Source organism: Quercus lobata, chromosome 1 (genome assembly GCF_001633185.2).
Source record: "Quercus lobata isolate SW786 chromosome 1, ValleyOak3.0 Primary Assembly, whole genome shotgun sequence".
NCBI classification, from domain to species: Eukaryota; Viridiplantae; Streptophyta; class Magnoliopsida; order Fagales; family Fagaceae; genus Quercus; species Quercus lobata.
Window position 1 is genome coordinate 50,233,972 of NC_044904.1, and position 24,656 is coordinate 50,258,627.

Consider the following 24,656-nt stretch of genomic DNA (forward strand, 5'->3'; position numbering starts at 1 on the left):
AATAAATGAGTTGGGATGAGTAGTGGTATTATTTGTTTAGTTGTAAGTTTTATTTATTTAGGTTAAGTTTAGTTAAGAACTTTTAATTTTGGTAACTTTAGTTGTTTTTCTTCTTTTTTTTTCCTCTACTCTCATTCTGATCATGATTAAGTGCAATTCAATAATTTAGCAATATGATTTTACAGCTAATTCAGAGTACAAGAATGTGGGGAGTGACCCTTTTGCACCGAGCAGTGCAACACAAACGGATTTCAAATAGATTACCAAGCTGGAATTTCCTTGGAATTGCCTCTAAAATGTTCTTTGAAGTATGATACAGATTTGAATTATGTATTTCATTTTTAAGTGAAAAAGTATGGATGCCAAATCAGATTACAATGTTTAAAGAATAAAAAATGGAAGTAACTTTGTATGGTATGGTGTAACCAATTAGCCCATCTATTTCAAAGTGAAATTTATCTAAGCTTCCTAATTGGCAATGCTTTTCCAAAGAGCTTTTCCACCTCAGTTGCTTCCATCTTGAGCTCGCTCAATACATCCATCTCTTCTTTACTTAGCTCCCTTATGAAATTTTCCTCATCTTCTTGAAGGACTTTAAATCCTTCTGCCAACCTCTCAAACAAGGTCATTTCAGTCTTTCCCACCTTCTCAACTTCCCCTTCTATTTGTTCCACTTCCTTTATAATGATTTTCTCCCCTTCCTCTACTGTCTTCTCAAGCCTCTCTACAATGGTAGGCTCAGGACCACAGGTATTATCCGTTTTGATGAACCCGTTAAAGTCTCTGCCAATGCTCTTAGCTGCTCTTTCAAGTTCAGGAACAATGCTTTCTGGTAAAACCGCACTTCTTGTGTACACTACAGCACCACCATAGCCATCCCATGCATCATTCCTGCCTCGATAGTATACGAATATGTAGTCATCTTGTTTGTTCTCTATTTTGGATGATAGAATATACCTGTTCAAGTCATTTACTGATGCTGGTAAATGAATCTGAATAATATATTCATCATATTAATATATTTACATAACTAGGTAATTTTCAACTTAAAATGCTATTGAATACGAAAAGATACAAAGTTGGTCCTGTTCATCAGCTCAGCTCTATAAAAAAAATATACTTAGTGACATTTAAAACCAAGCACATGTTCCACATTATGAGAAATTAATTTTACAAATGAGAGTCATTCGGATAGTGTTGCGATAAAAGAGTACATTCTAATTGTACCAGAATTTGAGTAACTTGAACTGAGGTGTTTGCAATTTATACTAGCCAGAGCAATCAACTTAATGAACGGTACTGACTAGCTCAGTATCTAGTAAACCGGTTAGTGGGAGCAGCTTTGCCCATACTTTGAGGACTTCACCTTTATCATTAAGGGCGACAGCAGCGTCAGTATTGATCTTAGTCCAGCATGAGGGAGGGTTATCATTTGGATGGGTTTGTTTGCGGATGTTCTAAGCTCGTAAGATTTCTAAATTCAGCAAACTTGCGAAGGATCTGTTCGATAGCTTCCTGATTTCAGTATGGATCCCCTGGTGAAAAGATTGGTTTCTAACATACAAGATTTCATCAAGAACAAAAGCCATTGGAAGGGATATGAGTCATACATCTTTGTCGGGGCAGTAGGCTTTGGGAGGCTCAAGAACTAGCTTGATGATACTTTCAGGGGCAGCTAGTTGGTGTTCTTCAGGCTTGTAGCCCCAACAGGTTTACCGAAGGGCTTTGGCTATAGGACAAGATATGAAGAGATGAACAGAGGATTCAACTTCTTGTTTGCAAAGTTCATAGCAAGAATCTTGGATCGACAATCTTTGCATGAGATTTTCATTAGTGGGGAGAACATTGTTACCCATTCTCCATAAGAACATCTTCAATCTTTCTGGTGCTCTAGCCTTCCAAAGTTTTTTCCAAGGGATGTCTGTGGGAGGGGTTATGGAAGTAATCTCATTGTCAATTCGATAAGCAGACTTGATAGTGAAAACACGTTTGGAGTTTGGTGCCCAGATTAACTTGTCGGGCTTAGACCTTATAGGAATAGGGATGGATAGGATAGCCTTAGCTGATTCATAATCGAAAAGCTCAAGAACCATATTGGATTTTCAAGCATGTTGAGCATGGTCAATGAGCTAAGAAACCATAGATGGGAGGAAGTTGATGCCACATTTTTGGGCTTGGGTTTGAATGTTGGCAGCCATGATACCCACAGGTCACTCCAAACGTTAGTTGAGGTGCCATCCCCCACTTGATAGCAAGCTCCTTTAATGACAGTATGCTTTGCACTCTTAATAGCTCCCCAGGTTGGGGAAGCATTTTTTGGTGATTCTTTGAAGAGCCAATCTTGCCTCACTTTATATTTGCTTCTCAAAATGGACATACAAAGGTTGTCCCGCTTGGAGGCGATCATCCAAGCTAATTTTGGAAGTAGAGCATTATTACTATTTTGGCTCTTTTAAAGCCTAGGCCTCCTGTTGCTTTCGAAGCAGAGAGTTTATCCCAAGCTCTCCACCAGAATTTTCTTGTGAGCACATCAAGCTTGTCACAGACAAAGATAGGGACTTTGAATGAGGACATGGTATAGTTAGGAATGATTTGCGTAACAGAGTTGATGAGAATGCATCTACCCACCAAACAGAGTTGGTTAGTAGGAAAATTGAAGTCCTTGGAAGGGGGCTTAAATAGAAACATGGATGCTTTATGTCTCTGCCAGCTTTAGGTCTTGCAGCGCTTTATGAAGAAATTCCTAAACCTATTATATATTTTTTCTGAATCAAACCCACTTTTGATAGCAATGATCATGTCATCAGCATACCGAATATAGTCGATCCTCCTATCCTTTTTCATAAAGGAAGAATGGATTTGCAAATCAAGTCGATGTTGAAAAATGTTCATTAGCAAAGGGGATAGGGAGCTGCCTTGAGTGATGCCTTTCTTGCGATTTGAATAAGAATGCCCATTTTTGTCTAAGATTGGAGTTTGGAGAAAAGCGGAAATAAGATCATAGAAGGATGTGTTTTCCTTAGCTAAATAGAATTGAAGAACTGAGATTAAGAGCCCATTATCTATGTTGTCGAAACACTTTACTACATCTACTAGGTTATAAAGATTTAGATTTAAATATTTAGAATCATATATTTATTGTGTTGGCAAACCGAGAACAAAACATGTCTAGTCTAAGTTTTTAGGCAATACTTAAAAGTGGTGTTTCAAGGTTCAAGTCCAGATGATTGCAGAAAAAGGAAGTGTGGTTCTGCATTGCTCGACTGATCGAGAATTAGGCTCGACCAATCGAAAATTGCAGGCACAGTTTTTCTGCAGAATTTTTGAATAGGCCCAAACCCGCAAAAATGTTTAAAGTTTCATCTAAACTTCTTCACATATAAAAAGGAAACCCTAGTTCACGTTTTGAAGACCTTTGGAAGACTTGTGTGTTACTCTTTGTGAGATCTGAGAGGTTTTGTACCTTCTAACCATATAAGAATCTACCGAAGCAAGAACTATAATCAAGTGTTGGTAGAACATAGTTGCTGCATCAAGATCATTACTAATGGTGATCTGAAACCTTTGAGTGGGATCTCAAAGTCACAAGCAAGGCGGCTTGTGTTGGTATAAATCCAAGAAGAGAAAGAGTCTGTAGATTCAGAATTTGCACGTGGTCGTGTTAGTAAGTTACTACATGAGGTAGCAATAAATTTAGGGTTAAATCTGATTATAAAAATTTCAATTCTCCTATAGTGGATTTGTTTACCTTGAGAATAGTTAGGTCAAATCCTCTCTAGGTTTTTATCTTGAAACGGTTTGTTTCATTGGTTTTCCTGGGTCATCATATCATATGTTATTTACTTTTCCGTATCTTTGCATGATATGATTTATTGTTTTTTAACCTAAATCTGAATAATTAATCTAAGTAATCACTTGATTAATATATTAGGTTAAATAATTTGGTTTAAGGGGTCTAAACGAACGAACGAACAAGTGGTATCAAAGTAGATTAGCTATTGTTTTTAGGTTTCTTAACCTAGAGTTGATCCTTGACCCCTGCTGTTATGGAATACGATCACTCTCTTGTGATCCCCCCACACTTTGATGGGAATAACTATACTTACTGGAAAGTTAGGATGAAAGCCTTCTTGAAATCTATTGATGAGAAAGTGTAGCTGTCAGTTGAAAACGGTTGGGAAAGACCAACCACGGCTATTGGTGAATGGATTACTGCCCAAAAGGAAGTAGTAAGCTTTAATAGTAAGGCTATGAATACGATATTCAATGCTGTTTCCATGGAAAAATTTAAGAGGATCTCAAATGTGGAGATTGCTCACACTGCATGGAACATCTTACAAACAATGCATAAAGGCACTAAGGCAATAAAATTCAATAAATTGCAAGAGTTGACCTCTAGATTTGAAAGTATTAAAATGTCTAATGATGAATCTTTTGATGAATTCTATGCTAAGTTGAATGATATTGTCGATTCTGCTTTTAATTTGGGTGAAGTTTATAATCAACCAAAAATTGTGAGGAAAATTCTTATAGATCATTAACTGAGGATTTTAGACCTGAAGTAACTGTCATAACTGAAAATAAGGATGTTGACTCTATTCTTGTAGATGAACTTGCAAGATCTCTTCAGTCTTATGAATCTGACTTACCAAAAACAAATAAATCCAAATCTATGGCTTTGAAATATATTGATGATGTTAATGATTGTGGATTTGATGATAAACTCTCGTCTACTGAGATCGCTTATCTTGCCAAGAACTTAAGAAATTTTCTAAAAAATAATAATAGGAGGGTAAGAAATAGAAACAATGTTGATACTAAGAATGTTAAGAAGAATGACACAATCAAAAACAACAATTCTGAAAAATCAAAAGATAATGTAGGTCAATCATCTAATAGTTCTTTAGGACAACAATGTTATGGTTGTCAGGGTCATAGTCATCTAAAATCTGAGTGTCCAACTTTCTTGAGATCCAAAGGTAAAGCTATGGCTGTTACTCTGAGTGATAATGAAGTTTTTGATCATGAGTTTGAAAGTGATCAAGAATGAAATTTCATGGCTTCCACTGTTACTACTGTAGTAAGTGAAATTGAGACTACTGATGAGAACCCTTCTGAAGGGGAAATCTTTGAGAATGTAAATTTGCAAGAAGCTTACAACAAACTTTGCAAGATAGCAGCTAAAGATGCTATAAGTGTTGAATAAGGTTGAAAAAGATAAACACTCTTGAACAAGAAAAGAAGAATTTGCTGCTAAAACTGTTTGATGCTAATGAACTCTTGAATTCTGTTAAGATTGAGAACATGTCTTTGCTTGAAAATGTTAAAAGTTTAGAATTAGAATTATCTGTTGCTAGAGAACAAATAGATAGAACTTCTACTTCTAGACTAGATGAGATGCTACATGTTCAAAAGTCTATTTCTGATAAGACAGGTTTAGGGTTTGTTGAGAGTGGATTTACTACTGTGGTGAATCCTCCTAAGTTTGTACCTGCTACATTATCTTCTGTTGTTCATCTAACTTTTTCTGAAGTTAAGGTACATAAGGAAGTAGTTTCAGCTTCTAGAAGAACTAGGGTAGATCTAAGTAAGTCTAAACCTAAAAATCCCAATCAATCTAGAAGCAAGAAAAACCACAAACGCTAGTGGTTTTATCATTTTTGTGGTGGAGCTGGGCATACTAGACCAAATTGCTTTAAGTTGCAAGTTTTAAAGCAAGCTTCCAAACAATGAGTGCATGTGTCAAAAACACAAGATCCTATGGCACTTATTCATGAGTTGGTAGAAGTTCTTTTTTTTTTTATATATATATATAAGTAATAAGACTTTTATTCAACAAGAAAAACGCAAATAGCCATTACAGGTGTTCATGATGGTGAACACAAAAAACAGCAAACAAAAACAACTGAAAGCAGAAAAAAATAAGCAACTTAAGAGGCACTACTAAGGGTAGAAAAGAACTCCAAAGCAAAAGAACAGTTTGAATAACCCTAGCACTAAGCCCATTCAAAAAGAGTATTTTGGCTGAGCACTTGTAACTGATCAAGTGTTCTCTCCAAAACCTCAAAAGAGCGCCGGTTTCTTTCCAACCAAACAACCCACATCAAACAACTAGGAACCATATTCCAAACGTCCGAAGCATATTTTCCCAACCAATTACACCAACAAGACACCAAACTCTCCACAAAACCTGGCATGACCCATTGAATCCCAAAAGCTTGTAACATTTGCACCCACAAAGAATAAGCTACCAGACAATGAGTGAGAAGATGGTCCACAGATTCCGCAGAACAACAGCACATACAGCACCTATTCACCAAAGGGAGGCCCCGGAGCGTCAAATTATCCAAGGTAAGAATCCAGCCATGTGCTGCGGTCCACAAGAAGAAAGCCACCCTCTTAGTCACCTTGACTTTCCAAATCCCCTTCCGTAGGAAGTAAGAAGGAGCTGTACCCCTGATCTTATGATAGAAGGGACCAAGTATCAAACTTACCATTCCTATTAAGGCACCAATGGGGTCTATCCAACCCAATACCTCTTGGGATCCAAGACTGAATGAGTTCTAGGAAGGAGAAGGCAGCCTCAAATTCCCTCTCATGAAAATTCCTAGAAAATCTCACATTCCAACATCTACTACTCCCATCCTCCTGATGAACCAACATGTCAGAAATATAGACTTCCTTGTCACAAGAACACGCATATAACTGAGGATAGAGCACTTTAAGAGAGAAATCCCCCACCCACCTATCATGCCAAAAACGAATACAGGAACCATCATCCACCATAAAAGCTAAGTGTTTGGAGAACCTCTCCCAACTGACATTAATACCACGCCAAAGGCCACACCTGTGTGCCCTTCTACAAGCTTTAGTAGTCCACCCCCCTTGACCCTCGCCATAGTTGGTGGCAATAACCCTCCGCCAAAGACTAGTACCTTCTTGGCCAAACCTCCATAACCATTTCCCTAATAGAGCTTGGTTGAGGTGACCTAACTTCCTAACCACCAAACCACCCATCTCTAGAGGTGAACACACCTTCTCCCAAGCCACCAAAGAATGTTTAAAACACTCCTTCGAAGACCCCCATAAGAATTTCCTCTGAATACGCTCCAATCTGTCAGCCACAGCTACAAGGATAGTAAATAAGGATAAATAGTATGTGGGAAGACTAGAGAGGGTACTCTTCAAGAGAGTAAGCCTACCACCCTTAGACAAATATAGATGCTTCCAACTAGCCAGCTTCTTCTCCATCTTCTCCAAAATGGGGTTCCAAATGGATGCAGTCTTGTACGAGGTGCCCAAAGGCATGCCCAAATACTTCATGGGCAGGCTACCCACCCTACAACTGAGAATATTAGTCAAAGCATCAATATTACCAACCTACCCCACCGGGACAATCTCACTCTTCCCCACATTTACCTTTAATCCAGTAAAGGCTTGGAAGCAAGACATAGCTAGTCTAATAGCCAACAGCTGATCTCTAGAAGCATCACAGAACAAAATAGTATCATCTGCAAAAAGCAGATGAGATATGCGAACCCCAATAGAGTTCACAAGTCCCACATGAAAACCACGAAGCAGACCACTATCCTCGGTTTCCTTAAGGATCCAAGATAAAACTTCCATAACCAAGAGGAAAAGAAGAGAGGACAGAGGATCTTCTTGTCTCAACCCACGAGAGCTTCCAAGAAAAGCCTGTCGGAGAACCATTTATAAGAACTGAGAAGCGAACAGTAGAAATGCAAGCCTTAATCCACTCCCTCCACTTCAACCCAAAGCCCATCCTATTCAACAAAAAAAGCAGGGCAACTCAATTAACATGATCATAAGCTTTTTCTATATCCAGCTTACAAACTACACCCGGGGAATGACACTTCAATCTACTGTCCAGGCACTCATTTGCAATTAACACTGAGTCCAAAATTTGTCTTCCACCAACAATGGAATTTTGGGTCTCCGAGATCAAACTGTCTAAAACCACCCTCAGCCTATTCGCCAACACCTTAGATAGCAACTTGTAAACACTGCCCACCAAACTAATAGGTCGAAAATCCTTAATATTGACAGCATCAGATTTCTTAGGAATATGAGTGAGGAAAGAAGCATTAAGAGACCTTTCAAAAACTGAATACCTGTGAAAATGCTTGAAGACAGCCATCACATCAGCCTCCACCACCCTCCAACATTTATGAAAAAATGCCATGGTGAACCCGTCCAGGCCAGGGGCTTTATCCCCCTCCATCTCTAACAATGCTTGGGAGACTTCTTCTTATGAGAACTCCCTCTCAAGGGACAACCTATCATCCTCCCCAATACTAGCAAAATCCAACCTATCCACAGTTGGATGCCACGTGTCCGAATCTGTATAAAGTTCCTGATAAAATTAGACCACTTGAGCCCGCACAGCAGGTTCATCCTCATATAACACCCCATCCACCTCAACACTACTAATACGATTAGCTCTTCTATGAGAATTTGCTAATCTATGAAAGAAGCGTGCATTGTTATCACCTTCCTTCACATACAGAGCACGAGACTTTTGTCTCCAGAAAGTCTCTTCCATGGAAGCTAAAACTTTAATCTCACCTTTAACCTGAGTACGGCGAGCATGATCCTCATGCAAAAGGCCCAGAATACCTTCCTTAACATCCAAACCAAATAATTCAAACAGCAAACTCTTCTTAAAAGCCAAATTACCAAAAACCTCCTTATTCCACTTTTTTAGGTCTTCTTTAAGAGCCTTTAATTTCTGAGCCAAAAAAAAGCTAGGTGATCCCGTAAAGCAATACCTAATCCACCACTGTTGAACCTTCTCAACAAAACCCTTAACCTTTAACCACATGTTCTCAAACTTAAAAGCACCGTGCCCCCTCCCCACAACACTAGATTCCACCAAAATCGGACAATGATCAGAAATAACCCGAGGAAGTACCCTTTGGGACACATTTCCAAAATGATCCTCCCAATCAACAAAGACCAAAGTCCTGTCGATATGGGACATAGACTTCGGTCTATAATCCCTAAACTAAGTGAAAGAAGCCCCCTCTAATGGTAAATCCACTAGAAAATTATTCTCTATAAAATCTGAAAAAGCAAACATGGCTGGGCTAAAAGAGTCACAGCCAAGCCTCTCGCAAGGATATCTGATAACATTGAAATCACCAAATAAAAACCATGGCTTGTTCCATCGAGTACGCACCCTTGATAACTCCTCCCACAAAACAGCCCTATGAAGGTCTGCGTTTGGACCATAAATGCCAGTACAAACCCATTCAAAACCATCCACAACACCCCTAAAAAGAACACTAACTGAAAACTGACCAACCAACACATCAATTTCCTCGACCACCCGCTTATCCCAAATCAGCAGAACCCACCAGATGATTGAACCGCATTCAAAACAGCCCAATCACTGGAAGGACTACCCAATAAGCTACGCAAGATAGCAGAGTTTACCGAAGAAAGCTTAGTTTCCTGGAGACAAACAATATCATTCCAAGAAAGAAGTCTTAAAGTCATTTATAACTACCAATAACCCCCAAACTGTTCGACGAAACTCTATAACGAGAAGAGGACCCATCATAATTTACTGTGGAAACTAGACCTCGAAGTTCTCTATAAGACCTTTCTGACCTTGGTTAATAGGTCTTCGACCACTCCCCTCATTAACAACCTCAAGACATTCTTGTTCCAAAAGACGAAATAAAGCCACACACTGAGCTTCATGCCTTACAATAGGAAAACTCACCATTTTGCAAAAACTACTCATCATATTGGACACCCATTTAGACTGTGCACCCTTCAGCAGCTCTTTAGCATGTTATTACCTAAACCAGCTTTAGAATTCTCAAAGGCTCTGATTTTCCGATGGTCACCAAATTTGAAAGAAATATTCCCTCCAAGTCCACCTCCATCCGTCGGACCACCACCAACAGCTTCATCGGAAGTCTCCCCTCTCACCCAAACAGTGTTTGGACCTTATAGGAATCTCTCCAACTCTTTTGAGAACAAACACCACCCAAATCAGTTTGAACTCGCAGGTACCATAACACAACCATGGCGAGCTCCACCATAATATACAGCTATCTCCACAAAAATTCCAACCTTATTCGACCGTCCCCGGAATTCAAACAACTTATTGTTTTCTCTATGGCACTTGCACATTACATCTATTCCTAGAACCCAATCACGGATATCGGCAAAACATGAGAGAATCCATTCCAATCCCTTACGACCTAACCAAACAGAACTTATAATAGCCCGACGACTTTCGTGTACAGCATAAGAATCCGCCTGCCCGCCGTCAAAAGAGAAGGAAAAGGTTTTGGAGTCAATGCGAAAGGAGCCAAAACTGCCCTCTCTGCCCTGAGGAGATAGTTTAAGAGCTGAGATAGGGAGGGGCAAAGTGTTAGGTTGGGGTGTGGGTGATAAAGTGGTGGTTGGGCTAGGCAGTACAGGTGGGTGTAAGGGCCAGTCTGATGCAGGTGGGGTGATCAGAGAAGGAGAAAGAGAAAGAGGTGGACAAAAAGAGTGATATGGAAAAAAAACCAAATAGTGAAGGGAAAAAACCAGGGAGAAGAAGGGGTGGCTGGTTGAAAGGAAGTGGTAAAGAGGGGGGCAAAGGAGGGAAGGGTGTTGGCTGAGAGATGGGGTGGGAGGGGGGAGGGGGAAGGGTCATGCTGGGAGGGGGGAGGGTCAGCTCTCTCAGTTCTAGGCCATGGTCACCAAAATTTCCAAGATATCAGTTGATATTGGAAAATAGGAAGATACAGAATGGAACTAAAAAGGATTGCATCTACTGAGAAATCAATTTTGGTAAAAGTTCTTAACCTGTATACCAATATTGGAGCTAAAATTAGGGAAAATTCAAATAGAAATCCCAACTCCAAGTTTGCATCTAAAGAGGTCTGGATACAAAAGACTCAACCTCGGTGAGTCTATCTGACATGGTCCTTATATCAATTCTTTCAATCTCCTATGACCAAAATTGTTTTTCTTTAGGGTTTGCATTTGCATAACATTCATACATTGCATTCTAGGTTTGTTTTTGGTTGTTTTTCATTTTTTTTTTTAAAAAGAAAATAAAATAAAATAAAATAAAAAAGGGTTTTTGTATTATACATTTTCAAGATGCAAACTATGTACCTATGGAATTTACCTTGAGGTTGGCCTATGAAATTTACATTTCATAACTGTGTACCTTGTTTAACTTTAATAAGTTTTATTTTTCTGCACTTTGCTAGTTTATGCTACGGACTACTTATATTGTGTGAGTTATTTATGGTTTTTAAACACATGCTCTTGATTTTGAAGTCACATTTTTTTGATTGTAAGGACTAAAAAATCCTAAGAAAAAAGCATAAATAACCATCTCACCACTGTTACTCGCCAATCATTAACACCTGTGTGCAATTCATAAAAGTCGTACTCAGTAAGGTGTAGCACTTACATAGCAAAATACTTAAGGTGTTATTGTACATTAGTTAAAAGAAGCAAAAAGCAAAATGAAAAACAAAGAAAAATATGCTTCAAAAGAAGGGGGAAAAAAAAAATTGTCTGGTTGCAAGTGTGTTTTCTAGGAAATATGAAAGTTATATGATGTAACTCTTTAGGTGATAGTTACTTTCAAACTTATGCGATAAATAATGTAGAAATTGTACTTATTTTCTATCTACATATCACTTTGTGAGTATCTCATACACTTACTAGTTGCACACACCACAAGCAAAACTTTGTTAAACCTTGTACATGTGATTGTGTGTTGAGTTTTTTGGCCTTCGAAAATTATTCTTGAGTTGTTTAATGCATTTTGGGGAGTAAGGAAAGAAAAGATTGAAGAAATTTGATAAAGTTTGAATTTTTCTGGATTTTTTTTGAAAATAACTATAAAAGTTAAACTATTTTATTAGTTAGCCAAGGTTTGGAATTATTTTGGTATCTAACAACTCGAGTTTATAATACTCGATTTTACTGTAGCAAATCGACTTTGACAGACTCGATTTCCATGAGGTTAAAACAAACAAAACCAATGCTAGGTAGAAACCCAGAAAACGCTAGGCAGGAAGACACCAACAGCAACGCAGGAAAACACCAACAGCAACGCAGCCCAGAAAACACCAACGTAGAAACCCAAAAATCATAGCAACGCAGCCCAGGATCCAACGCAGAAACCCAGAAAAACGCAAGAAGAAACTGTGATTTTTGGGTTTGGATTTTTGCTCTGATTGAGATCGTGATTTGGGTTTGGGATTTTGAGAAATGGATTTAGATGAAGAAGGAAGAACTGGCTTGGGTTTTTGGGGGCTTGGAAGAAGGGAAGAAGATGGTGAACAGGACCTGAAATGGAGGAAAAAAAAAAGAAAAAGAACGAAGGAAGAAGATGGTGAACAGTGGCAGCCCATAGAAATCGAGTATCTTAAAGTCGATTTGCTACAGCGAAATCAAGTCTCCAAGACTCGAGTTGTTAGATACCAAATTAGTTCCAAACCTTGACTAACTAATAAAATAGTTTGGCTTTTATAATTATTTTCAAAAAAAATCCAATTTTTCTTTGCAAAGTTTGGTTTTGAAGATCATTTGAAGTCATGAACATACATGTCATATCATAAAAACTCTTTTTCAAATGATTCTGCAGAAAAAATTTTCCAGAATTTTTCAAAATTTCTGTTTCTTTAGAATTTGACCGATTGAGTCTATTTTTTGACCAATCGAAATGTGAGGAAGAAAATCAGTTTTCAGCTTAAAGTCTCAAGTCCCTTCAATTCCTTCCCGATTCCTTTCGACCTGTCAAACCTTTCTTCATGTACATTTCGATTCCTATCTAATTCCTCTCGACCGATCAGATTTCGTTTTTTTAAAAACATATAGGAATCAGTTTTGACTTTTTCAAAAGTTCTTTGTCTTTCTCTCCAATTCCTCTCTTGATCCCTTCTCACAAAAATTATTTTTTTGTCGTTTTCTTGGTCAAAGTTTCAAAGGTTTTCTTCCTAATCCTAAGGTAAGACACTTTTGCCCATTCTTTTTTATCATATTACATGTTTTCATGCATTTTTTAGGGATTTTTGCATTTTAAAAATTTTGGGGTTTTTGATGTTTTTAGGCTTTTTGATCAAAACTAAATCATGAGTTTTTGTTCAAGGATCATATAAACATGATTCACATGCTTTAATTTCAAAAAAATTGTGATTGATTAAAATTTTTGAAATTAGGGTTCTATTGTTCTTGAGAGATTTGGGGATTTTCTGAAATTGGGCAAAATTGACCTGTGTGATTGATAGATTGAGTGATTATAACATGTTTGATGCTTGTTATATTGTTCAATTGATCAATATGAAGTTTTTTTTTGAAAATTAGGTTTTTCAAATTAGTGATTTTCTAAAATTCTTAAAATTTCTTGGTCAATTTTCAAAATTATGATGAAATTAGAATGTTTTTTGAGCATTAGATCATGCATCATACGAATTCTAATATCATGCATCATATAGCTTTTCAAAATTCCATGTTATCCTGTCTCTAACCCTTTTTGATGCAGTCTGCCCTTGGTTTTGTTGTGTTGTTTTGTTTCTGTCCTTAGTCATATCTCCTAAGGTTGGTAGGAAGTTTAAAACTAGAGCAAATGGGAATCCTGGTTCAGCTTATTTTGATAGAGTTAGGTTTCTCACTAATAAGTGTGAAGAGACTTATGAGATCTTAACTAAGTATAGGTCTATTTGGGGTGAAAGAGAGATTATCTTGAGTGAGTTAAATCCATCTATTCATAGGAACTTTGTGTCTAGGAACTGGGTTTCTTTGTGTGAGGTGTCAAATCCTCCTCCTGCAATTTTGATTAAAGAGTTTTATTCAAATCTCTTTATCTATCCTGAAATGACGAGTGGTCATTATTTGACTTCTTGGATCAAAGGTCAAGAGTTTATCATAAATAAGCAAACAATTTCTGAAGCTTTAGGAGTGCCTGTAGTTCTTAAACCCACATACCCATACACTGTTTTTCCTACTACTGATGACATGATGTCACTTCTTTGTAGTCGTCCTGTTTCTTGGGGTATTGAACCAAGAATCAATTCTTGTGGACTCAATGAGCTTAATTCTTTGTACTTAAGGATTTCTTGTCATAACATATATCCTATTTCTCATGTTCATACTGTTCCCATAGATAGGTGTGCTTTTCTTTATGCTCTTGTTATTTATGGTTCTATGTGTTTTCCCTTTATGTTTATTCAAACCATTGTTGACATCCAAGAGTACTAGTAAAGCTCAAAAGTTGTTCTTCCCAATGTACATATATAGGATTTTGAGGTTTCTAGGGTTGTTAGATTTTCCTCACTTAGAGTTAGTTCACATCACTGCCCCCCGTAGGAGCCACCTTTCTTAGACAGCGACAAGCACAGATGAAGTTTGCTAAGCCAAGCACCAGAACGTCAAAGAGATCACGAGGAGAAGCTTCTACTACAACTCCTACCTCTGGTACTATGCCTGCTATTGAGGAGACTTTTGTGGATCCGACTGCAACTGTGGATCCTTTTGGTGGTGCTAACAATGTAGACTCTACTGTTGCCCCTCCTCTCTCACTTCGTGCCATGATGCAGTCCTTCATGACTACACAAGCAACTCATGGACAACTTCTGGATGAGTTATTGACAGAGATTGCCTCTTTGAGAGAAGATTTTGCGAAGCATAGAAGTGCCTTTCCACCTCCTCCACCCTTTGAGGACTGATTTTGCCTTTGGCAATTCATAACAAAAAGGGGAGTAGATTTTAGGACTTTTTGTACGTAGGGGGAGTAGATTTATTGTATTTAGGGGGAGTTTAATGTATTTTCTTTATATATTTTCTTTGCTGGTGACACCAACTGATCCAAGTTGCTGGTGACACCAACTGATCCAAGTTGCTGGTGATACTAATTGGTGTGTGGATGTAGTGATTAGCAACATAGAAGTTGTCTCCGTGACTATAGGGTGGAGTCATTTGAGAGGGACAAAGCTCTCAAATTAGAGGTAAATTTTGGCTAAAGATTATTGGGTTTTTGTGATTTGTTTTGCTAGGATTTATAATTGATTTGTTATAATTTTTTTTTTTACTTAGACTATGTCCAAAGATTTTTTTTATTATCTGAATATGTGAATTGTTTTGTAGATTTTCCTTGTTGTCCAGATTTGTAAATTGTCCAAATGTTTAGCTAAATGTTTTTCTTGATATTCTTGGGACAACCAGACAATGGATGATTGGATAATTTTTTTCATTTTTGGTTTCATGGGTCAGCTTGTAAATTGTTTGGGAGAGGGGGACCAAGTATATTAATTTTAGGCCAAAAGTAAATTTTTTATGATAATATATATACTAGGGAATTTTTTTTCAAAGGCTGGGGGGGTGGGGGCATGGCCCCCCTTAGCCCCTAGGTAGTTTCGTCCCTGCTTTTTGGAATTGTTAGAAATTGGACTGGTTTTGACCCAACCCATAAACCATGGCCCATGGATCGTCCACATAGGTTATTTGATAAGTAAGTTTAAATTTAAACTTACAGATATTGGTATGAGTTATCAATATTAGTAGTGAAGTAATTTAAACTTAACAGATATTGATATGAGTTATCAATATCAATAGTGGAGTAATTTAAACTTAATAGATGAGATCTTTTAGGGATCACATATATCTGATGTAAGTGAATCTCTTCTTGTATTTAAAAAATACTTGTCAGATTAATGAGAGATACAGTGAGTGAACATACGTATAGTTTTTGAGTGCTCTCTCAATATAAGCCATCTTTCTGGGACACCATCTACTGTTCCCTAAAATTTGGAGCGTGGAAATTAGGAGAGACTCTAGTAGCCTTTCCTGCAACTTGGAGGTGTTCCACAAAGGAGATCATGAGGAGTTCGTAAAGTAAGCAAAGAACAAGATCTGACAATTTGGTGATTTGTTCCACAAAAGGTATGTGTCTATATGACCGCTAATAAAGTATATAATTATTCAACATTGGTATCAGAGTTATTTTATGCTTGTTTTCACTCTTGAATGATGCCATGATCTCTAATATATGTAATCCTATATGCATGCTAAAATTAAAAGATTAAGTAATTTTTAATTTTCCGATCTGTAATTTTTAAAAGCATGTTATGGCATGTAGAGAGAGAAATAAAAAGCTTTAATTTTTTGATTGTTTACATGTAATCAGAAATTTACAAGCTTATTTTGACCTATTAAATCTTGTTTAATGTCAAATATTTTTTAATGGTTTGAAGTACATTCCATAAGCTTTAAAACGACAGTTTACATGCTTAATTTATACTTTAAATGATGAAGTTGTGATTAAAATGGAACACCACAAGATCGTAAGCCCCGTTCTGTTAGTCCTACATAGAGGACCAAGTGAATAACTGTGTATTCATTGGCCAAGATTTGCTTCGGCTGTGTCCTAAAGGGCTCCCCTAACCACTACACTTATTATTTGAGTGGTTATCTAAAAAAAAAATATTGATAAAACTAATAATAAAATAAAAGAGCCCCACGTTGATGTTAGTGTATTAGTTACACTTGAACACAACTAATTATCCTTGTTTCTTTTAACAAGGATATTGTGCAAGGCCACGTTGGTGTATCAGTTACACAAAAATTGTTATTGTTTCCTTCAACAAGGAAACTGTGCAAGTAATAAGCCACACGCAAGTGGTTGTGTGGGTTTGTAATATTATTTACAAATGTTGTGTGGATTTGTAACATAGTTTACAAAGGAATTGGGTTATAACAATATAGAAAATTATATCAAAATCAAATGTTATAACATGCACAGTGGGTTTTCTTATTATTTAATTTAATTTATAGTAAAACACTATATATTCTTAATTTTGTTTAGACCACATTTTTTTTCTAATGTGACATATATGTATTTGTAGTGGAATTTTTTTTTAACTTTGATGTTAAAATAGAATTGTGATAATATGAGAAAATTGTGAAATTAGTTTTCTAATTTTTTGTATAAATATGCATGGTTTTAATCTTTGAATTAATTTATGATATTTTTTTAACATATTATGATATGATTGAATAGATATTATATGAATGCATTATGTGAAGAATATGTATCCAAAGGGTTTATGAGATTCTTTGGCTCATCTCTATAGTTAGAGATTGTATTGGTAATTTATGCAACATGTATATTTTTATTTATTGTTATTGTGAATGGATAAGACAATTTTTGAAATTATTTGGTAATGTGGCATCCCCAATTTTTTTTAATTACAAATAGAATCTTTGTAGTTGGGTACTTGAATATGTACTTTTTTTTGGGCCAATGTTTTTGGCAATTTTTTTTGGGCCATTGTTTTTGGCAATGTAATTTAAGGCTATATAATTTAATTTTGGAAGCCATGTAAGGGGATGTGTTTTACAGTTACCTATAATTTTCAAATTTTGTCTTAGCATGTTGTATGAAATTACCAATAGGGCTTATAGTGGAGCCCATGCACAATTCGTTGTGCACAAAGATGTATGGACACATGTTATATGTATGATTTAATATGTGGATGGTGTAATGTTTTATTCTTAACAAAATTTTATTTAAAATTAATTAAATGTGTTATTCCAATTTACATAGTGAGAGATGATTATGAGCTTAGCAAAATTTTCGATCTCACTATGTAGAAGGAATATCATGGTCTAGTTGGATTTTTGGAAATAAAATTTTAAAATGTATGTACTAATGTCAACTTGTGTAATGAATGTAGTGAACATGGCCACTAAGAATGTAGTTGCTGATCTAACTAAGGAAGAGAAACTAGATGGAACCAACTATGATATGTGGCATAGAAAAATTCAATATCTGCTTAATGAACAAGAGGTCCTTGAAACCCTAACCAATGTGATGATGCGACTTGAAAATGGGAATACTGTCCAACGTCGCCGTGACTTAGAGGCCTATGAGCCTTTGGGTTAAGAAAGATCGTTGTGCACGCTTCACTACGCTGAGTAGCATGCACAATGATCTTATTGGGAAGTTTGACGACTACCCAAATGCCCAAGAGATGTGGAACCAGCTTAAGATTGCCTATGGAGGAACTTCAGCAACTAGGTTGTGAGCTCTTACTTTGAAGTTTGAGCAATATGTTATGGATTCAAAGCATAGCATAGCTGAACATCTAAGGATAATGTATGCATTGATCCGTGACCTAAAGGCTGCGGGCAATAATCTCTCTGATGAACAACAGGTCACAGTGGTGATACATTCACTGCCTGAACCTACTTGGGGGCAAATGAAGCTTGTTTTGACACATAGTGAGAATATCAAGACTTTTGCTGATATTTCTTGTCATCTCGAGCTTAAGGCAAAGCACATAGGGGCGCACCAAAACACCCTCCTTGTCGCCTAATCTGGGCAGCGGAAGGCATTCAGGCCTAAACGCAAGGGACAAGGGAGGAATGCCAAAGGAGCCGGTAACCTTGGGCCTAAAAAAGGCAAGATAGCAAAGCGCAAAAAGGGCAAGCGTGCTAAGAAGGACAAGGCAAAGATCAAGTGCTACAACTGTGGTAAGAAGGGTCACTTCGCTCGTAAGTGCACTGAGACGAAGAAGACATCCATTCTTAATAACTCTGTCATTACTTATGTTTGTACACATGTTTTTGTTGCTCATACTATTCCTGGGTGGATTGTAGATTCAAGAGCAACCAAACATATAGCCAGAGATAGAATTGGATGTGTGGATTACAAAAAGATACCAACAGACACACAGTACGTTTTTTTGGGTAACGGAGCTCAAAAAGAAGTCATAGAAGTTGGAACCTACTAGCTCAAATTGCGTCTGGGACGTATGTTACTTCTTCATGATGTGCTTCATGCACCTGGTGTCCAATGTAATCTATTTTCAGTATTTACTATGCTTAGACTTGGATTTAGTTTCTGTTTCGATGGTCCTCAGTTGGATTTTTATTTAAATAAAACCTTGTATGGACATGGTTATTTATCTAATAATTTCTTTATGTTGGATTTAGACCATTCCTCTTTTTCTTTTAGTGCTCATAATGATGATGTTTCTAATTTTGTAATGTGGCATGCTAGACTTGGACACATAGGAAAAGATAGATTGGCTAGACTAGCTAGATAAGGCCTATTGGGGTCTATCACTTATGTAAGCCCACCTATGTGTGAACCTTGTCTAGCTGGAAAGGCCTACAAGAAGCCTTTTGGTAAGGCTCCAAGGGCAGCTCATCCTTCGGAATTAGTCCATTCGGACATATGTGGACCTATGAATGTTAAGGCACGCCATAGCGCCTCTTATTTTCTCACATTTATAGATGACTATTTATGTTTCAGTTATGTCTATCTGATCTCCCATCGCTTTGGAGCATTAGATTGCTTTAAGCGCTTTGTGGTAGAGGTTGAGAATCAGAAAGAAAGGAATCTAAAGGTTTTTCGAACTGATAGGGGTCGTGAATATTTGTCTAAACAGTTTCAGGAACTGTGTGAGGAAAAAGGGATACGCAGGCAATTGACGATTCCTGATACTCCACAACAAAATGGTGTTGCAAAGAGAAGGAATCATACTCTATTAAAGATGGTTAGATTGATGATGGCGCAAGCTAACCTTCCAATTTTGTTTTGGGGTGATGCATTGTTGACTGCTGCCTACATCCTTAACCGTGTGCCTTCTAAGTTAGTTCCCACAACACCATATGAGTTATGGACTGGTGCAAAACCCAATTTGGAGAACTTGCGGCCATGGGGTTGTGCAAGTTTTGTTCATAGTACTTCCCATAAGTATGGGAAATTGGGCCCTAGAGCAAGCAAGAAAATCTTTATAAGATATTCAAAAAGCTCAAAGGGGTATGTAATGTATGGTGAATATTCTGATAGTGGAATGATTGAGATAGAGTCTCGTGATGCAACTTCATTGAAGATGATTTTCCAAGCATCAATGAAGCAAAACAAGATCTTTAACTTTATGAGCTGCAAGAACTTGAAGATGTCATACCATCTTTGGGCGAGGGTGGAGAATCACAACTTCATCCTAAAATCGCCTAAGATAATGGGAGTGATTTGGCTCCTAGTGGGAGCAAACCGCTAAATAGTAACACACAAGGATCCAAGGTATGTAGAAGTGAACATGGAACTATTCCCCATCGTCATTTTGAGATTAAGGGGGAATCTTTTATATGTGATTCACTGGACCTTGATGAGCCTGCTTCCCATAAGGAAGCATTAGCTTCACCTACTTCACATGAATGGATAGTTGCCATGAGGGATGAGATGGATTTTATGGCAAAGAATCAAGTTTGGGAGTTGGTTGACCTTCTGCCTAGGCGCAAGACCATTGGAAACAAGTGGGTTTTAAAAATAAAGCACAAAGCAGATGGATCAATTGACAAATATAAGGCTTGTCTCATGGCGAAAGGCTAAACCCAAAGAAAATGGATAGACTATGAAGAGACTTTCTCCCCAGTAGTGAGATTTGTCTCTATTCGCCTTATTCTAGCTATTGCTGCACATTTGGATTTGGAACTCTTCCAAATGGATGTAAAGACTACATTTCTCAATGGAGAACTAGACGAGGAGATCTATATGGATCAACCTATTGGCTTTGAGGTCAAGGAACAATGGCCCAAAGTGTGCCGCCTTAAGCGTTCCATTTATGGCCTAAAGCAAGCGTTTAGACAATGGTATTTCAAATTTCATAAAACTATTATTTCGATTGGTTTCGAAATGATGGAAGAAGACCATTGTGTGTATGTCAAACGATCAGGAAAAAGTTTATTTATCCTGTCTTTGTATGTGGACGACATTTTGTTGGATAGACACTCCAATTGAGAAGGGAAATACATTAAGCCTTGAAGATTGCCCTAAATCAGAAAAGGAAAAGAGAGAAGTGGCAAGAGTTCCCTATGCAAGTGCAGTTGGAAGTTTGATGTATGCTATGTTGTGTACTCGACCAGACATCTGTTTTGCAGTTAGTATGGTTAGTCGTTATCAAAGTAATCCAAAACCTGTTCATTGGCAAGTAGTTAAGACGATTTTTCGATACCATCATGGGACATCAAATCTCATTCTTTGCTATCATGGTGGAGATTTGAGATTGAGAGGTTATTCTAATGCTGACTTGGCCAGTGATAGAGATGAGCGCAAGTCCACCACAGGTTATGCATTTCTACTTAGTGGTACAACTATCTCCTGGTGCAGTAAGAAATAGTCTTGCATTGCTTTATCCACAATGGAGTCTAAGTATGTTGCTTGTTCAACAGCAACACAAGAAGCTGTTTGGTTACAGAGATTTTTCCAAAGCCTAAAGGTGACATCTCTTGCAGATGAAGCTGTAAAGATGTATTGTGATAGTATGGCTGCCTTGCTCATGCTAAAGATCCTAAGTATCATAGCAAAAGCAAACACATACAGACTCATTATAACTACATTCGTCTTGCTATTACACAAGGAGAGGTGATCCTCCAACATATCTCCACTAGTAGGATGGTGGTTGATCCACTTACTAAAGCCATTGCTAGAGATGCCTTTTAGGCTCATGTTAGGAGTTTGACACTTTGTAAGATTTGATATGTTTTTGGATACCTTATGGACATTTATGTTTATTCATACTTTATGCAATAATGATGTTATTCATTTTGATTCATCTTGTGATGTGATTGATATTGCATACTAAGCATGCATTATTTGAGAATATGTCACTAGGCTTAAATCAATCTACTCACATAAACGATCACCCTAGCACTTGAGTAGCGAGCAGGATGAGACATAGTGATCACTTTGTTTTTTTTTTTTTTTGGTAAATCAAGTAAGTGATCATCTTGACGCTTAGGGGGGCATGCAAGATAATATAATGAATGTCGCCTTAGCTAGGCTAAGATGAGATTTATGGGAGTCTCACTTGAAGTGTATCCACAACTTCATGAAGCCTGAATAAAGCCAAATATGAGATCTTGGATAGGAACTTGATGTGTAACTACGCTGAGAAACTTAGGTTGGTTACCTTTGTGGCAATTGGACTAATATTTGTACAGTGTTTGACTGTGACAAGCCTAGTTGAGTGGGAGCTCCACTGTAGCATACAAATTATACTGTATGTGCTATAGTCAACCAATTAAGGGAGTGATTGGATAAATCCCTACTCCGTCACTATGTGAGCCCTAGTCGACCATTATATGGTCTATTCTGTGCCCTTTTTTTGACCTAGAACTATGTCATGAAGTGAATGCTTGATGTCGCTACTTTAGCATGTTATTTCAGGGCCATGATATATACGGTCTCGCAGAGCACATCTAGGAAAGCGGTCAAGTGTGAATGAATTGACATGAGTGTCTGGGGAAGATTATTTAAAACACACCATTTATTTTATGGCTCATAGCCCAGGCAATTATGAGGAATTTGTTTTTCAACATAATCATAAGCATATTATATGGTATAGGATCAAGTGTTGCTTTGAGTTTTGAACTCATGAGGGATTAAAGAAACTTGATCGGGTGTGATCAAATAATCTGGGGCATAGACAAGATATTATGAGTGATGTACTATGTTAGTTTAGATGGTGACTTTATATAGAACTCCTACCCTACACCTTCTAGTTAGGTTGCACACTCCATTTTTCTGTATAAAGAGAGGATTGGACGAGATTGAGAGGAGCCAATTCTGCCTGAAATACCTAGTGTGGACGAGTGGGAGATGTTAGAAATTAGCTGGTTTTGACCCAACCCATAAACCATGGCCCACGGATCGTCCACATCGGTTATCTGATAAGTAAGTTTAAATTTAAACTTACAGATATTGGTATGAGTTATCAGTATTAGTAGTGAAGTAATTTAAACTTAACAGATGAGATCTTTTAGGGATCACATACATTTGATGTAAGTGAATCTCTACTAGTATTTAAAAAATACTTAGTAAGATTAATGAGAGATACAGTGAATGAACATACGTATAGTTTTTGAGTGCTCTCTCAATATAAGCCATCTCTCTGGGACACCATCTACTGTTCCCTAGAATTTAGAGCATGAAAATTAGGAGACTCTAGTAGCCTCTTCTACGACTTGGAGGTGTTCCACAAAGGAGATCATGAGGAGTTCGTAAAGCAAGCAAAGAACAAGATCCAGCAATTTGGTGATTTGTTCCACAAAAGGTATGTGTCTACATGACCGCTAGTAAAGTATATAATTATTCAACAGGAATTAATTATTTCACTTAAACGGCACTAATTTTAACTTTAGTTCAGCCTATCATCCTCAAGCTGATGGGCAAAGTGAGGTTGTGAATCGACCTTGGAAATGTACTTGCGATGCATCACTAGTACCAAGCCCAAGCAGTGGGTTAAGGGGTTGTCTTGGGTGGAATTCCATTACAACACTAGCTGGCACTTAAACATACGATGCACTCCCTTCAAAATTGTCTATGGAAGGGAACCATTGTCTCTATTAGTCTATGTCCTAGGTACAGCAAAGGTGGCTGCTGTAGAGGAGGAATTAATTTGACGGAATGATGTCAAAGAATTAAAATAGAACCTCAAGGCAGCTCAAGAGCGGATGAAGAAAAACTATGATTTGCTGCATAGAGAGAAGGCGTATGAAGTAGGATCATGGGTTTATGTTTGCCTACAACCATATAAACAAGTTTCAATTGCGATGCAATGAAAACCTAAGCTAGCTCCACGTTACTATGGTCCACTTCAAATCTAGCAACGAATAGGAGCAGTAGCTTACAAGCTTGACTTACCACGCAGTTCTCGTATTCATCCCATTTTTCATGTCTCTTTGTTAAATGAAAAATTAGGGGCACATGTCTCAGCTCAAGTTCAATTAGCCTTGAGCGTAGAAGGCAGAGAAGGGCTGTTGGTGCAACCACAAGCTGTGTTGGATAAGTGAACAAGGCAAAACAAGGATGAAATACTCGTGCATTGGCAGGGACTTGCCCCAACAGAAGCCACGGGAGAATTTGCAATCAATGATGAATCAGTTTCCAGAATAAGCCCTTGGGGACAAGGGACCTCTTTAAGAGGGGAGGAGTTGTTACGTGCACAGGTTTGTTACATGGCAGATGGGATCTCAGAGTATTGGTAGCTGTGGTGTTTTCCTTAATTTGTGCTATGTTAGTTTGGTATTTAAATGTTACGTTAGTAGTGGTATATTAACGTTTAAATTGTTGTAATATTGTTCTAGTTTTTAGGAGTTGGAGTCTTCTTTGTTATTTTGTTCTAATTTTTAGGAGTTGTTAAAGGGGATCACGTTGTGTTTAGTGGTCCAGATTTTATGTTTTGGAACGTTGCTTTCTGCTTGTATAAATTCAGTGACTATTGAAATAAAAGATATCAGAAAATTATCATCCAAACTTATCTTTTAAGGAGGCTGGATTACCTTGAATTAATCCAGAAATTATCCTTCGTTCTCTATTTAAATTTCCTCAGATAAGCCACTATAGGTAACAATAAAGAACTATGCGTGCTAAAATTAATACACACAAATTTTTGAACTATTTGAAAAGTACAAATTACATGCTTTTTTTATTTCTTATTTTATGATAGTTTTTAAATTACATATCAAATGCATTTAACTTGAGCAAAACTTCATATTGTGGAAGTGAATGGCATTTTATATATTTGTATCTTACGCATGAGATTAGCATATATTGTTGTAATAACAAGTTTCAGCAGAGGAAAACCTTATATTTGACCTAT

General features: G+C 37.4%; 1 protein-coding gene across 3 annotated transcripts in view; it reads right to left on the reverse strand.

Moving 5' to 3' along the window:
• Positions 1-249: 249 nt before the first annotated feature.
• The window catches only part of LOC115991765 (violaxanthin de-epoxidase, chloroplastic-like), a 40,505-nt gene continuing 16,098 nt past the window's right edge, over positions 250-24,656 (reverse strand). For all 3 annotated transcript variants that reach the window (XM_031115672.1, XM_031115678.1, XM_031115677.1), the window contains exon 6: positions 250-957. In XM_031115672.1, the coding sequence (XP_030971532.1) occupies positions 456-957 (502 nt within the window). In that variant the 3' untranslated portion in view covers positions 250-455. The remainder of the gene's footprint in view (positions 958-24,656) is intronic.